Source organism: Alosa pseudoharengus, unplaced genomic scaffold (assembly GCF_046254945.1).
Source record: "Alosa pseudoharengus isolate Yale_2024_CS ecotype anadromous, Long Island Sound unplaced genomic scaffold, YU_APseudo_1.1 YU_APseudo_1.1_scf_3, whole genome shotgun sequence".
NCBI classification, from domain to species: Eukaryota; Metazoa; Chordata; class Actinopteri; order Clupeiformes; family Clupeidae; genus Alosa; species Alosa pseudoharengus.
The window spans coordinates 42991715-43009222 of NW_027468718.1; the positions used below are offsets into that span (position 1 = coordinate 42991715).

General features: G+C 42.1%; 1 protein-coding gene across 1 annotated transcript in view; it reads left to right on the top strand.

Moving 5' to 3' along the window:
- inpp4aa (inositol polyphosphate-4-phosphatase type I Aa) overlaps positions 1 to 10410 on the top strand; it is a 32345-nt gene extending 21935 nt beyond the window's left edge. Inside the window, exons 17-24 of the mRNA XM_076264344.1 lie at positions 49 to 81; positions 1913 to 2085; positions 2178 to 2301; positions 2446 to 2713; positions 2837 to 2934; positions 3041 to 3153; positions 7840 to 7994; positions 8287 to 10410. Coding sequence (XP_076120459.1) covers positions 49 to 81; positions 1913 to 2085; positions 2178 to 2301; positions 2446 to 2713; positions 2837 to 2934; positions 3041 to 3153; positions 7840 to 7994; positions 8287 to 8419 — 1097 coding nt within the window. The 3' untranslated portion in view covers positions 8420 to 10410. The remainder of the gene's footprint in view (positions 1 to 48; positions 82 to 1912; positions 2086 to 2177; positions 2302 to 2445; positions 2714 to 2836; positions 2935 to 3040; positions 3154 to 7839; positions 7995 to 8286) is intronic.
- Positions 10411 to 17508: the final 7098 nt, after the last annotated feature.

Genomic DNA, 17508 nt, shown 5'->3' on the forward strand with positions numbered 1-17508 from the left:
CGTCGGCCACGTGCTCGCCTAACCGCATTCTCACTTCCCTCTGTCCAGATGGCAGCCCCAGTGTTGAGGGATCCTCCCCAGGTATAACACATGTGCCCATGTGTCTCTGTGTATGTGTTTGTGTTTGTGTGTGTTTGTTTTTGTGTGTCTGTGTGTTGTGTGTGTATTTGCTTGCAGCTCTGAATTTAAGCAGAGTGTGAACATCTGTGCTTGCATTCTCTGTGTGTGTGTGTGTGTGTGTGTGTGTGTGTGTGTGTGTGTGTGTGTGTGTGTGTGTGTGTGTGTGTGTGTGTGTGTGTGTCCCTCCCCGCAGTGTGTCTTTAAGTTTCTGTGTTTTGTCCATACATGAGGAAACCAAAGGCTTTTACAAATCCTCCCGCATAGTTCATAAGCTCCCTGATGAGCTGCTTCTATGGATGCATAACTTCTCACCTGGCTTCACTCAGCTATCAACATCTTCATATTGTCCATTACAGTTTGGTGTACATGTCCAGACAGTGTTTCTCACAAAAACTAAAACTATCAATTCATCTCCAGTCACTTGTACTGACTTTTCTCAGTCAAATCGCCCTTACTATGAAGTGGGCAAATCGGGCCAGTGATTCTTTTCACTCTGCCCACCACTGCTTCCTGACTCTGTCCACTAGGGGGAGCGAAGTCTCCGTCAAAAGGAACACCTTTTACTGCTCTCTTCATAGCTGATCACATGACAGGATCAACCACTTTGTGATCGCTTTTCTTATGTATATATGTTTGTGTTTGTGTTTGTGTAAACATACTCAATTCCTATATGTTTATGTTTATTGCATTTGGCAAACACTTTTGTCCAAAACGACTTACAGTATATGAAAACTATAGTTAAAAGTAATAGTTTCAGATAAAGTCTAAAAGCTTACATTAAGCATAATAATAATAATGATAACAATATCAAATATCATCAATGGAAATATTGAGTTTTCATAGCAAAAACCAAGAACATACAAACCATAACTGAGAGGATTAATTAATTAAGTGCAAGGTGAACAGGTGAACTCACAAGGTGAGTCTTAAAACATGCCTTGAAAGTCCTAAAACTATCACATGAACATAAAACATTAGGGGTGATTGCAGTGTAGGAGCCGGGTTTGCATGCTATTGCCTAGAAAAGTTGTGAGTTTGATTCCCAGCTGCCACCATTGTACCCTTGAGCAAGGCACTTAACCTTGAGTCGCTCCAGGGAGTCTGGCCCTGCAATTAATTGACATCTGTAAGTCGTTTTGGAGAAAAGTGTCATTCATATAAATTAGGATAAAATAAAGTCATTCCTGCAAGGAGGAATCACTGAGGAAAAGATTCTTGACTGTGACCTCTTAGCTTTAATGGATGGTCCACACAGCATACGCTCATCAGAGGAACGCAGTGGTTGAGAGGGGAGGTAGAGCTGACTCCTTATGTATTGGTCTTTGTGTCTGTGTTTGTGCTAACATACTCAGTTGGTATATGAGCCTGTTTGATCCTACCCTATACATACATTATATATATATACAGTGTTGTGCCAGTTCACAGCTTTTCTTAACTAGTTCAAGTTCAGTTCATACATGCTCAAAGTGAACAGTTCACGTTCAAAGTTCACAATTTTAATTCTGAACTACCGTAGTTCAGAGTTCAGTTCATTTTACTTTTTTCGTGAGATATTCAAATAAATAGGCTACTTTTTTTCACACTACGAGCTAGAAATCACTATACGTTCTTTGAAGCTGCTCATTGTAGACATTTGCTCATGACACTGCAATTGTGGGTTTCTTACCAGGTGATGAAACTTGCAGCACGCACAACACTGTATATATATATGTATCATGTTCCAACACCCTCCCCCATCTTGGGTCATGTGGTTTTAGTGAAGATGGTCTAATCTCATATGACTCGTCCACAGGAGAGTGGAGCGAGGCTCTGTACCCAGTGTTGACCACGCTCAACGAGTGTGTGGCCATGATGAGTGACAAGGCCAAGAAGTCCATGGTGTTCCTGCTCATGCAGGACAGCGCCTCCACCATCGGCATGAGTCTGGCCCTACAGTACCGCAGAGATGTGGTCTTCTGCCAAACAGTGAGTGGAATACACTCACATACATATAGACACGCACGGACGAACGCACGCACACACACACACAAACCCATCAATGATTTCTCTGTTCACAGTTAACTGCCTTGATCTGTGGGTTCACTGCCAAGCTGAGGAGTTCTCTCCATGACAACGGCTTCCTGAAACAGCTGCATACTATTGGGCTGTTAGTCCAGTTTGAGGGTCTTCTCAGCACCTATGGTATGTACTCGTTCTCTGTTTGAATATTCATTCTGCTTTTGGTCAGTATGTCCTGTTTACATTAATTAACATATGACCTCATATAATATTTTACAGGCCTACTATAGCTATGTTTTTCTGTACTATACTATGCTTGAATCACAGGTGAAGAGCTGTCTATGCTGGAAGACATGAGTATTGGTGTCATGGACCTGAGAAACGTCACCTTCAAGGTTACCCAGGCAACCACTGTCTTCGCCCCCGACATTCAGCCCGTCATCACAGGAAACAGGGATGGCTTCAACGTGCGTGTGCAGCTTCCAGCCGCGCTGTTTGATGCGTTGCCACGGGAGATTCAGAATGGGATGTTGCTGCGCGTTCAGCCAGTGATGTTCAATATAGGCATCAATGAGCAGCAGACCCTGGCAGAGAAGTGAGTGAGGCATAAAACAAAAGAGAACATGAAGATGTTTTCTTTTGTAAAAAAAGTGAAATTGATGTATAGCAGAAATAAGCCTGTTAATCCTGTTAGTGGCATTCTTCTTTCTTGTCGAAGGTTTGGAGACACGTCCCTGCAGGAAGTTGTGAATTTGGAGAGTCTGGTGCGGCTGAACTCCTATTATGACCAGTTCAAAGAGGTCCTTCCTGAAGACTGTAAGGCTGAGGCTGTTCATAACCGTGTCACCATTTCCACCATTATTATTTGGTCTACAAATGGATGCTTTTCTCTCCATTCAAAACTCCCTCTTAATGTCTCCAGGTCTACCTCGGTCTCAGAGTCAGAACTGTGTGCCTGAGTTACTCAAATTCCTGAGCCAGAATATTCACGCCAGGAAGAGCAAGAATGTGGACATCCTTCGGCAGGCTGCAGAGGTGAAATTCCTTCCGCTGCCTCTTTATCTAATCCTGCAGTCTTTGTATCCTTGCAGTCTTGCACATGACATATCCCTGTGCCTTCTATGTCCATTATTTTCCGGATCTTCACAATGCTAGTAGAATGCTCCATTGACTTGGGAGTGGGATTTCCCAACGTTCTACCGTCAATTATATTCATGTAACTAGATGTACCGCATAGCGGTACAAAATATGAACGCCGCTCAGTCCTGTACATCCGTTCCGCGAACATAAATCACACTAATCAATTTGTATCCATCTTCTATTCCATCCCCCACTCTTTTGTGTATGCTTGTTTGGCATGCCTGTGTGTGTGTGTGTGCGGGCCGCACAGCAAGTAGCCTACTGGCGCTGCGAAGGTGAATAGATTTGTAGCATTAGCCAAAAAATGTGTAGCATTGTTATAAAACCTTTAAAATCTCTAAACAATCACAAGTAGGGCAGTTCATCATAGTTCATCCATTGCAACTGGACTGATGAAAGGTCATGTACAGTACACCTGTAGGCTACATTGTATTTGGGGAAAGCAGAAGGTATCAGGTTTACAATTATTTATTTATTTATTTATTTATTCGGACTTGTAACCGGAGGGTTGCCGGTTCGAACCCCAAACCAGTAGGCACGGCTGAAGTGCCCTTGAGCAAGGCACCTAACCCCTCACTGCTCCCCGAGCGCTGCTGTTGTTGCAGGCAGCTCACTTCGCTGGGATTAGTGTGTGCTTCACCTCACTGTGTGTTCACTGTGTGCTGAGTGTGTTTCACTAATTCACGGATTGGGATAAATGCAGAGACCAAATTTCCCTCACGGGATCAAAAGAGTGTATATACTTATACTATACTTATAGTTTTCAACAGCTATCAAGAAGAGAGGTCATGCCATGGATTTTTGTGGATGTTTCTTCCTCTACATATGCAAGATTTTAGTCATCTTTAGTTCATATGATATTCAACTTTATTGTCAATGCACAAATTAAATACCAATAGTCTAAAACGAAATGCAGTTTTACATCTAACCAGTGGTACAAATAACTGACATGTCCAAAAGGGCCTTCATGAAATGCGTCGCTAGACTGTTGACATTTTAATGGGCCAAGTTGAGAGCTAAGTCCGTTATTGTTTGTGGGAAAAATACTGATTTCCACATTGCAACTACTGAATCTATGGTCAGGGACCAGCAGCAATGTCATCAAACACCACAAGTGGGCCGCAGACCACCGGTTGAAAACACCTGGCTTATAGTATCAAGCGGACTTAAGCTGCCACCTCTTGGCGAAAAGTTGTAATACATTTCACCCATCTGCGTGAATCACAGAAAGCGCGAATGAAGTGGTCACTTCTAAATGGGACCCACTGTAGAGTAACTGAAGGTCTGTGGCTAAAGCAGCCATAATGAAAGTGTTATCATTGTTTGGATACTTCCAAAACACACGTGCTTTTTAATAGCATAGACTACAACTACCAAGCTGGAATCAAAGCACATCGATTCACCTCTCACACCCTAAACAAGCACTTCAACAAACAAGCGTCTCAGTCTCACGCATGTATATCCATAGGCAAAACTGTATCAGACGTAACGTTGGTAAATCATCCATCGCACAGAATGATTTTTGTAGCACGTGCAACAGCCCTGCCTTGGATACATCTCTCAAAGTGTGCTCTAAAACATTTGGCTTAAATGGAGATGTAGCCTAGATCATCACTGGTGCGTTAATAAATCTACGTTGTGACGAGTTGACACAAATGATTCACTTTGACGAATTAATGTAGTCTCAGCCCTATTACTTTACTTTGAGCCATGCTCTTCTTCTTTCGTTACTTCTTTAACGTTACTGAAACACCTTTGAAAATAGAGGATTGTTTGGGAATGAACGTTAGCTCAGATGCTTTTTGAAACTTTTTGTGGTCTTAATCAGGCGCGCCTGCAGGTGTACGTCTGTACGCACTGTGCGTACCATCAGGCTACTAAACAGCGAGAGAAAATTTCCCTTGTGTGTGTGTGTATTCACACCAAATTGGCCTACCATACCTTCCCAACTATGCACAGTATCCCATTAGCTGCATGCCATCAGGCTATTTACCATTTTCTATTACGTAAAGTTAGTGAACACGTTATCAAAATTAACGTGCACACATTTAGTTTGAGCAGGAGAGAGAATACGCACGCAGGCACGCAATAGGCTACTTGTTGTTTTCTTTTACTCGGCTATCTATATATGGTTATCAGCACACAATGTTGAGCTAATTCACTAACTAAATACTCATCATGGATATCACAAGTTTTAAACAACGAAAACAGAAAGGATGGAGGCAGCAAAGCTAGTAGTTAAGTAAAGCGGTGTCTTTACTTTGAGTTGTACACCGCAGATGGTAAAGTAACGGTTAAAGAGAATGTTGTCTGCGGACTCAGCAAAAAACAGTTTACTTACGCATCCACGACATCCAATCTTCGCGCTCACCTGTGGAGTTACCATCCAAATGAGGCAGCGGTGTCAGAGGCACAGTAGACGGCCAGAGCATCGCCAGGCGTCCAACATCGTGATTGCATACTTTCCGTAAATCCTACATTATGTCCGGGGTCTGCTATTTACTTAGGCTGCAAAGCACAGGTATTTATTTGAGGTAGGCTTATTCGAGGCAGACCTTTATTTCTTACATTGTACGTTATTGTGAGACATGCGTTTTGTTTAGAGCGGCATACCAGGCTATCAAACACAGACGATTTTCGGTTTTGGTATGGGATTTAATTTACTTTTTGACTTTTATTATATAGTTAAATGTTGAGGCTGATGGGCATTTTAATCTAGAGGGTATTTGATGATCACTGTAAAGTTTCGTGTAGTTGAAAAAGTGTTGGAATTTTTCTATTTAGCAAGCAGAAATGTCCCAGCCTGTTTAGGATGCTTCATAGACAGGTTATCTTTCAGGTAGGCCTATATTTTCCATTAGAAAACCATCACGTTAGCGAACGCGTTGTCGCTAACTCACTTAGCTCCTGTAGGCTATGGTCACAAAAGAATGAGATGACAGTCGAAGGATAATTACAGCGCTGAAATCAATTTGCTTGGTAACCACATTTATGGTTTTCTACAAATACACCAATAATGAAATTGGCCTCCATCACTCAACCAATGCTAACGGTAGGCTTAACAGTATTTTACCTAGGTCGTAGGCTATTGATACAATTTGTAAGATTATAAATTAAAATTATAAGATTAACGTACCTGCAGTAAAAACCAAGCATGTCCGATAAACATTCTCAGATTTATTTTGGGAATGGGAAATGGGAATTACATGTCATGTGAAAATCATCCTACCCTTATTAGACGTTCTCTGCGGTAAACTACAGTGTTGTCCTTGTAGGAAGCATCTATTTTCTTTCCAACCCACTTTAGATTAACTTCCAACAAAATTACGTCTCACTGCAATGATGCGCCATTTGGTGGACAAACGACTACGTAATGGCAATACTGGAAATGCAGCCAAATGATGATGAATATTTGGTTTTCCTTTAATCCTACTGAATTTGTAATTATGTATTGGCCATTCTAATTGCCAATACCGATAGTATGTGCGTGCTTGTGTGTGCTTGTGTATATGTGTGCACCACCATCTACAGGCCAATGAGTGTACAGTCACTAAATGTACACATAACTTAATTTTGTTAGACCCCCCCCATGGATGAAATTCTACGAAACTTGGCATACCCCCAGAGAATGTCAGGTTAATCATACACATAAAATTTGGTGCTGTTCTGAACATCTTAACTGAAGAGAGGGGCGATTAAAGCAGAATGATATTGCATTTTCAATTTTTACCGGGGGGGGGCAAATCACAAATTAAGGTTGATGTGGGCCCTTGAGACCAACATACCATAAAAAATTATTCATCCTCGGTGCCATGGTTCAGGTAGTTATTTAGGAAAAACTGCATTTTTTGGGTTTCGGGGGGCCCAGAGCGGGGGGGGAGTGGCCCCGGGAACCAAACAAAATTTTTCCGTAAAAGTCTAGTAGGGCTACATACCCACCAAATTTCATGTGCCCCGGTGTTTCGGTGTCCCGGGTATCGTTGACCAAAATTTCAGGAAGTAGATTACGGAAAAAAAAAGCAAAACAAAAAAAACGCTAAAAACATATAATGACCGCTGTCAATGGCAACGGGTTTTGTGCTTCTGATTCACGTCTTTCATATCTCTCTGCAAGTAATCCGGTCACTTCTTGCAATGGAACTTAATTCAAGAGTGTTTGATTGAAGTTCAGCGTATGTTGCGAACTATTTGTTTCTCAGCAAATGCCACAACGATGATATCATGTGAAGTTTCTTTTTCTTGTGTTGGCAAGTAGCCAAATAATAAGCGGGATAATGTATAGAACACCAGTCATTATCGGGAAAATAAGTCCCTTCAGGGCGGAGCAAGACCCCTTCGCTGTGCGTCGGGTTCCGATTCGCCCCATCAGGACTTATTTTTTCGATAATAACCGGCATTCTATACATTATCCCCTACTTAACATAGCTGCATAATACACATTTCTCACATTTCATTAAAACAATAGAATGAATTACATAAATCATTTTTATAACAAGTAATTTTTAAATTTGATCAATTATGTCTTTCTCAAACATTCTATTTCACCTAATTACTGATTTACTCTGCCCTTTAAAACTTTAGGTGTGTCGGCGTCTCAACGGCGTTCGCGTGACCAGCTGTAAGAGTGCGAAAGACCGCACAGCCATGTCAGTGACACTGGAGCAGTGCACAATTCTGCAGCAGGAGCACTGCATGGCCCCGCAAGTCTTCACCCAGGCCCTCGACTGCATGCGCAGGTTAGGAGTCCACCTTAGATCCTGATGGAAATAATCAGCCCACACACACACACACACACACACACACACATACACACACACAATCATTGACTGACATAATGGTTATGAAATCAGCAGAGATGTTTTTTTCAGTTCTTTGATTCAATTCAGTACTTTCCAGGGCAATATAACTAAAATGAATCATTACTATCGACGGATGGCTTTGTTTCTTGAATGTATTTTGTTCTTGGCTTTTGCTCTATTCTGCTTGATTCCTGTCTTAATTGTCCTCTTTTACCATGTCTACCCCCAGTGAGGGATGTCGACGAGAGAACACCATGAAGAACGTGGGCAGTCGGAAATATGCCTTCAACTCTCTCCAGCTGAAGGCCTTCCCAAAGCAGTACAGGCCCCCCGAGGGCACCTATGGGAAGGTGGAGACCTGAGTGGAGAAGCGACTAGAACTCAAAGATGCCACACCCCAGTGCAGTTCCCCTCCAGCTCTCTTCATTATTTCGCCCAAGTAGATTAGTGTGTTACAGAGCCATGTTGAAGTTGGATTTGCTCGACGGCAGTTGTGTTTTCCTCAGTTGAATTGTTGCAGAGTCTTGAGGTAGTGTTGGTAGAACGGCACTGGGATGTGGAGGGAGGCTCAGGCCAGGTCCTGAGGGGCCACCATGTCTGCTGGCTTGCAGATGTCACTCAGCTAAACACGATCTGGCTAAACCTTATTTTCAGCCACTGCAGGACCTCTCCTGAAGCCAAATATAGTTGGCCTTATTTGTTAGACGAGAAGTGGTGTTCGTTTTTTTCCTAGGAAGCACAATAAACTAGTGATGAACAGTGCCAATGATGCTTTAAGTATTGTAACTCAAAGTAATGTGTTTTTTTCCCATCTCAGTTGAAGTCTACAGACATAATGGCCCTCAGGGACCTAACTTGGTCACTCCCATAACTTAACAGAGGAGAGATTTAAAAACTTCACTACAGAAAATGAACGCCACAAAATACCTTTTGTCTTGATTGTAGAGCACAGACACAGTCAAAGTGAAAAATGTCAACCGTGGTGATTAAAGCAAAATTCCCAATATTAGTCATAGTTACAAACGCTTTATCAGGTAATGATGAATCACTCACCAAATACACCACTGTTTAATACTCACTGATGTCAAAGTATGCATAAACTGTAGCTGCCTTAAAACTGTCTTACAAATCAAACATCTCTGCACGAGCTTCTATGCCCTGCTTCGAAACAACAGATAGAATAGTGTGATCTATGTAAATAAGCAGGAGGACTATTGTAACAATGCCATTTTGTTCAGTGCAGGCATAGGTGAAATCTTTAGATAGCCTTTGGTTCATGTGGCACAGATCAATAGGCCACCTGTTACAAATACAATCTAGGAAGTTTTTAGAAGACAGTAGTCACAAAGTTATGTTTGATTGTGGTATTATTATTATTGAAAATCGGAATATGGATGAATGACTGGGCACCTAGTGAAGGGAGTGTAGAGGACTCCATGCTGGTAGAAAGAGTTTCATGAACTACAGAATGCTGTTGCTCTGCCAAGCACCCCGAGTCAGATTACCTCCGGAGTCTGCTCCTACACCTGGATTGTCCAGAATGTCCAGAAAGCCACAGAAGACCAGGTCCAGGATCCTTCATATTTTAAGCCCTGAAAAATACATATATACAGTATGGGTTTGATTCTACTTCAAGCGTACACATTTTCTCAAGTTAATTTCTCACTTTGCCCTGCAGCAGAAGAGTGTTGCACTGCAGAGCACAGCACCCAAAGTCTTAATTCTCCAACAGCCCTGAGTGCACGGCTATAACACAAACAACATTTCAACTCTTGGCCCGAAAGAGGTTATCTATTGTGAGCAAAGGTCACTATAGAATTTGTAAGAAGATGAAATATACTTCTTTATTGAGAAAGGCCTTTTAAACACTGACGTAAAACACCAAAAAGTACTGAGAGTAAATATTTTAAAATAACAGCAAGAAGAAAGATATCCAACTGGCAATGGGAATGAGTATTTCTTAATGCATGCAGGCTAATGGGTGGGCTACTTCAAAACAGTCACTGGTACACTGCATTAAAGGGTTAATAAGAATTACTAGAAATACAACCTGTTTTAGATTTGATTTCCATGTGCACGCTTTATTATGTTTACATGGATTTGATATACGTAACTTCTGTTGGCTGAAATGTTGTTATTTTCTGCAGATATTGATACAATGAAAGAATTATGACAAAAAAATATTATTTTTTTCTTTTTGACTATGTTTTTTATTGTATGTTATTTTGTCATAACTTTGCTTATGTCGTCTTGCAAAACTGGTGGCATAAGCACTATGCTCTAACATGCTGTAAAGTGTGCTTTCTCACATTCATTCCTTAGTACTTGCAGCTATTAAAAGAAGTTAACATAAGTAATTTATTGTTATGCTTTATTCACCCATGTTTGGCCACACTCTATTGCATATTAACCAAGAACGTTATCTGTGATTACAAAGTTCACCAGAACAAGGATGCCAGCAGAGAATGTCTAATAGTACAGTACGCTGTGTTTGGAAAATAGGGTCCCGCTGGATTTTCATATAAAAATTGATTTTTTTGCATATTTTGCTAATATAGAGTCTAAGGAACACGATTTTTTTTGTCTTCAAATTTTCACGATCCATCTTTAGTGTTTTTTTCTGTATGTTTTAAGAAAACATATAAACGATTATATCTAGTCCGAAAAGTGATTTTCACATTCTTCTAATTTTTTGACAATTCCACTTTTTGCACACAAAACCCCCAGATAATGTAGAAAGGTTGTTGGTTCTAAAACAATATCCATAGTTTTCAAACTTTGAGTGTCTGAAAAGTGTAAAAACACCTCCACCCTTGTTGCCTATGTCAAAAACGATTTCTTAATCTTTGCTTTTCTTGATGCTTTCCTTGACCTGCCATGTCATTCTATTGTCTACCTTAAGAGAAATTTGTCTTGGAAATAATCTATAATAGTACAGGCAACACAGTACACCAGGTGTCATAGGCATGGGTAGTTGAGTAACAGTAGGCAAAATTAACAAACAAAAGAATATAAGGTACAAACAAACACAAACCACGGATGGCCCTCTCAAAGCCTGAACTAATACAAAAAACAAATAACTCAAGGGAAAACATTGCTCAGACACTAAACCATGTGCATTTGCTCTCTTTAAAAGCAACGGGTTAACCACAGCCAACAGGACGGGCGTGCGAGAGAAGCAATGAAGTCTTAGAATTAAGAATAAAGCCATGTTCTTCCAACAACAACAACCACAAACAACCATGCGGCAAAAATATCAAATGACCGGCTGTGTTCTCCCAGAGAGGAAGCTACGTATATGATCACCACCCACGGGTGGGCGTGTGCGCCAGCGCTGCAGGTCAGCCTTTTTGCATACACACCTGGCTTTAAAGTTCACCATCCTGGTAGCATATCTATCTACTGCCAAGGCCTGAAGGTGACGGGAGAATATTTACTTCTGCTACACTGGTAGAGAACTCATGTGATAGGCCTACAGACTGTGGGAGGTGGAAGAGGTTTGAATGCTGTCAGGCAGTATTATGAGTGGAACGTCTTAAGGGGGCCCTTTTCTCCATACAGCCTGATCTTATAGTGTGTGCCAATTCCATCAAGACACTCCACAATTTCATACTTGGTAGACACCCATGTATCCTGGATTTTGTGGCGACCGTGAAAATGGTTCTTGCAAAAGAGTTTACATATACATTATATTTAGCCGACACTTCTTGACCAAAGTCACTTAAATACTGTATGTCAGCTATATTACAAGTGATCACATTGTCCCCGGAGCGACTTGGGGTTAAGTGCCTTGATCAATGGCATAACAGCAACTTTCAGGCTACTGCACGCTAGCTCCTTAACCACTACACTACCACTGCCCACTAGAAAAAGACTAGAGTGCCAGGTGGTAATATGGGTACAGTGTCAGGACCGCACACTGCAATCTCCCAGAAGAACTAAATTTATTGAGTTAAAAACATAACGCAACGTTTCAACCCACCAGGGTCTTCATCAGGCCTGGTGGGTCAAAACGTTGCGTTATGTGTTATGATTGCAGTGTGCGGACAACTATTCTTCTTTCCTTGATAAGCTTTTTTGTCCTGCACCTGGCCAGTGAGGTGGGATGTGCATACAACCACTTTGAAGAGGACTACAGTGTTAGGACCACCATGCCTACGATATGCCGCAGCCTCTTCTAAGTGTCTCCTAGCACTAGCATAGACAGAAGTCAGGTACTCTTGATGTTGCACCACCCAATCAGTCGGTGGACTGTGGTCACCTCCAGTATTTCCAAGTAGCCTAGGTGGTCGACTGGTAACTGTGGCTTCTGACCGAACATCAGCTCGTATGGGGAGTGTTGTGTGGACTGGTACACGGTGGTATTATAGGCGAACAGGAGCTGAGGGAGCAACTGGGGCCATTTACGCTTCTTTTCAGGGGGTAAGGTGTGGTGAATTTATTTGATCATATACATGTGTGTGTATGCTGATTGATTTACCAGAAAATTTATGTAATACTGTTTGTGCAATGTCATGCAACATTTGCTGAAGATTATGAGACTAAGTCAAAAGACTGGACTGTCTGGAAGTCATAAGATTGAAATGTCAAGGCAGGTAAAAAGAGGAAGTAAAATTAGGTGACAGTGATTCACAGAGCCAAAACGAATACAGGCCCTACCTAGCAACAAGTAATTACACATAGAACCTGGCCAATACATATTTTTAATGTCTAAATGAGGAGGAGTTTCCACCAATATCTCAAGTTCAAAAAGGCAGGACTGTCTGGAAATCATGAGACTAAGTCAAAAGATTGAAATGTCAAGGCAGGTAAAAAGAGGAAGTAAAAATATAGCTGCAAGCAGCAATGTGGGGGCCAAGCAGTGCCCTATAGCAGGAATGGTGTTGCCATGGCATAAGCAACCACTCACAGCAAGTTTGATTGCAATTGGATAAAGAATGGCTGAGAAATAAGCTCATTTACTTTGTTATAGTGCCCCTAGAGGCGCAAATTAAACCAATGTCCTTGTGCGTTCTCACAATCAGCTACCATGTCCCTGGACTTCATACACCAAAGAGTTGTTGAGATGAGAGCTCAATTTGTCTATTACAGCACCCCTAGAGGCCAAATGAGACCACATTCCTTCCATGTCCTCACAATCAACTACTTTGTCTCTGTATTAAGTTTGGACTTTATACAAGCGTTGCTGAGATACAAGCTCACTTCCTGTATTGCAGTGCCCCCTATAGAGGCCAAATGATGCCAATCTCCTAGTGCGTCCTCACAATTAGATACCAAGTCCCTGTACCAAGTTTGGACTTCATACATTAAAGCATAGCGAGATGTTAGCGCACTTCCTGTTAGGCGGCATCGTCGCCATGTGTGATTTGCTGTCACGGGCAAATAAACTTGAAATTAAAAAATTAAATAAAGTATCGTTTGTGCGGCTCGGTCTGAAGATCATCTCCACCAAGTTCTGTGAAAATCAGATGAAATTTGTAACCGCTGAAACTTTTCGTAGAGTTTGGACTAAATCCAATATGGCGGAGGTCCAATATGGCGGAAAGTGATGGTATAGGGGTCGATGAACTTGGGATGTTCCAAGGATTAAGACGCTATGTCAATTGTGAAAATCAGACAAAAGAGTCAAGGATCACGCGCATGAACGCATGTCCAGCATTGAACTAGTGGTGGCGCTAGAGTGTTCAATGTATATGCATAAAAATTGCTGTGAGTGATTGGGACAGTGTCCTGACTAATGGTATCGAGTTTTGTTATGTTAACTCAAAGCGTCATGGAGATTTTAGTCCACTTCCTGTTTGGCGGCTTCATCACCATATTTGATTGGCTGTCACGGGCAAACAAAAATGAAATTGAAAAATCTGACAAGTATTGTTTGTGCGGCTCGGGCTGAAGATCATCTCTGCCAAGTTCTGTGAAAATCGGATGAAATTTGTAACCGCTGAAACTTTTCGTAGAGTTTGGACTAAATCCAATATGGCGGAGGTCCAATATGGCGGAAAGTGATGGTATAGGGGTCGATGAACTTGGGATGTTCGAAGGATTAAGACGCTACCTCAATTGTGAAAATCAGACAAAAGAGTCAAGGATCACGCGCATGAACGCATGTCCAGCATTGAACTGGTGGTGGCGCTAGAGTGTTCAATGTATATGCATAAAAATTGCTGTGAGTGATTGGGACAGTGTCCTGACTAATGGTATCGAGTTTTGTTATGTTTACTCAAAGCGTCACGGAGATGTTAGTCCACTTCCTGTTTGGCGGCTTCATCACCATATTTGATTGGCTGTCACGGGCAAACAAAAATGAAATTGAAAAATCTGACAAGTATCGTTTGTGCGGCTCGGGCAGAAGATCATCTCCGCCAAGTTCTGTGAAAATCGGATGAAATTTGTAACCGCTGAAACTTTTCGTAGAGTTTGAACTAAATCCAATATGGCGGAAAGTGACGTAATAGGAGTCATTGAACTTAGGTCAGTCCAGGGATTCCAACAGTGCCTGATTTGTGAAAATCGGATGCACCGTTCAATGGTCACATGCGTTAATGAAATCCAGTTTTGACCCATTGGTGGCGCTAGAGTGTTGGACATAGAGTTCTGTACATTGGTGAGAGTGATCATGGGACAGTGCTGAATCAGTGTACCAAATTTCATAACTTTAGACCCAGCGGTTCAATTTTCGGCCAGATTTTGACCTGTTGGTGGCGCTAGATGGCTGGGTTTAGAGGTCCGTAAATGAGTGTGAGTGGTCAGTGGAGTGTCCCGAAACTTTCTGCCAAAAAATCTGAACTTTTTAGCCAGGCGTTCTATGGGCTGCCATAGACTCCAATGGCAGACTAATAATAATAGGAAAAGCTAGTAACTCAATGGGTGCCTTCACAGCTTTGCTGCTTGGCCCCCAATTAGGTGACAGTGATTCACAGAGCCAAAACGAATACAGGCCCTACCTAGCAACAAGTAATTACACATAGAACCTGGCCAATACATATTTTTAATGTCTAAATGAGGAGGAGTTTCCACCAATATCTCAAGTTCGAAAAGGCAGGACTGTCTGGAAATCATGAGACTAAGTCATAAGATTGAAATGTCAAGGCAGGTAAAAAGAGGAAGTAAAATTAGGTGAAAGTGACACACAGAGCCAAAACGAATACAGGCCCTACCTAGCAACAAGTAATTACACAATAGAACCTGGCTAAGTGCATTCTGCTGATTTTATTTGATCATAAATACATGTGTGTGTATACTGATTGATTCACCAGAAAATTGATGTAATACTGTCTGTGCAATGTGTGGTGATTTTATTTGATCATATACATGTGTGTGTATGCTGATTGATTCACCAGAAAATTTATGTAATACTGTCTGTGCAATGTGTGGTGATTTTATTTGATCATATACATGTGTGTGTATGCTGATTTGATTTACCAGAAAATGTATGTAATACTGTTTGTATAATGTCATGCAACATTTGCTGAAAAATTATGAGACTACGGATCTAACGGGAAAAAAATTTAAAATGACGATGAGAAATGCATGATGAGAGTGACAAAGAAGGTCAAGGAAACATCTGAAGAGGGAAAACAGGAAAGTTTGGCCAACATCATAGACATGCAGAACAGCTCGAGCCGAGAAGAAAAGTGGACTAGGATTGAAAACGCGGCGAAGCTCCATGATGACATGAGGCAGTTTGTACAATGTCATGCAACATTTGCTGAAAAATTATGAGACTAAGTCATAAGACTGGTCTGTCTGGAAGTCATAAGATTGAAATGTCAAGGCAGGTAAAAAGAGGAAGTAAAATTAGGTGACAGTGATTCACAGAGCCAAAACGAATACAGGCCCTACCTAGCAACAAGTAATTACACATAGAACCTGGCCAATACATATTTTTAATGTCTAAATGAGGAGGAGTTTTCCACCAATATCCCAAGTTTGAGAAACATTCTGATTGGCTAAAAGGGGCCTGGGTTCTTAGGACACATCTCCCAGGCCCCTAGAAGCATAAAAGGTAGAGCGCAGGCACATTCAGATCACATCTCATCGGGGAAGCAGCTGTCTGAATCGCTCTCTTGCCTGACGGTCCAGTCCTGACGCTGTTAGAATTGTATCTTCACTGCAAGACGGCAAATAAAGAATCAACAGTCTTCAGCATCTCTCGTCTTGGTGTTCTCCTTCGGGTCCTTTGACATCAGAGTGCTTATTGAGATTGGAGGTTCGAGAAAGTGGTTAATTTTCCACGACAAAGGTCCTGAGCAGGTCATGAAGTGTCCTGTTGAAACATTCACATTGACAATTCCCCTCTGGATGATAAGAGGTGGTTCTAGTCTTTGTTATGATGTAGGTGTCACACAGGTGCTTCAACAGCTCCCCCTCAAAGCTGCGCCCTTGATCAGAGTGGATTCTCCTTGGCACGCCATACAGATAGAACCATCTCTCAGTTACAATCTTAGCTACGGTGGAAGCTCTCTGATCAGGCGTGGGAAAGGCCTGGGTAAACTTTGAGAAAACATTTGTGACTACCAGAACATTCTCTTGTCCTGTGCTAGCCCAATCCACATCTGGGGCCAGTAGCACCTCTGTCATATCAAATCTGTGGTCCTGTCCACCCCCAGATGGGCGTGGTTGTTGTGTAGGCTAGTGAGCCCTTCGACTCGCAACACCTTTGGCAGTAAAAGCTGCAGCACTGGATCCCTGGAAGGAGGAGCCTGGATCGCTCGGTACAAGGTCCCATCCACTTCCTGTATCTGGGACCACTGCTTTATCAACTGCGGAGTTCCCTTGGTTCACTCCACTTGTCTTAACGGGTATGTGGTTGTCCCTGTCACCAAAACCACAGGTATCTGGAAATACAGGGATCAGTCCCTTGCAGGACTTTCAGGTCTCTTTTGGTTCGACCAGGGATGGTGTCCACCATACAAGATTCTGTCATCAAAGAATCTTGGATAGGTGCACTCAAGGCTTACATGTTGGCTATGGCAAGCAGCAGGGGGACATCCATGTGACACAGATCGCAGGACGATATTTGCTGTTGTAATAAAGAGGGCAAGCTGAGAAACCCAGCAATGTTCCAGAGCACCCAGTTTTGCTGACTGCAGGTATTGGAGGGGATTGTTATCAGTGTACACGGTGAACGTGTTGCCCAGGAGATACTTGCCATTTTTTTCTGTGATTGCCCACTTGACTGCAAGTAGTTTGAGTTTCATGGCACTACTGTATAATTTGACATGTTCCTCTCACTTGGCCGCAAGCCCCGGGCTAGCAAAGGCTATTGGTCGCTGTAACCCATCCTTCTTCTGTGACAGAACCTGCATGGCATGCATCTGTCTCTAAGATAAAGGGACAACTGATATCGGCATAACCTAGGACTGGTGCTTGAACATTAAGCCATTCTTTAAGAAGGCTCTGAATCCAGAAAAAGTTCTGAAGGCCAACCTGAACGTGACTACATTCAATG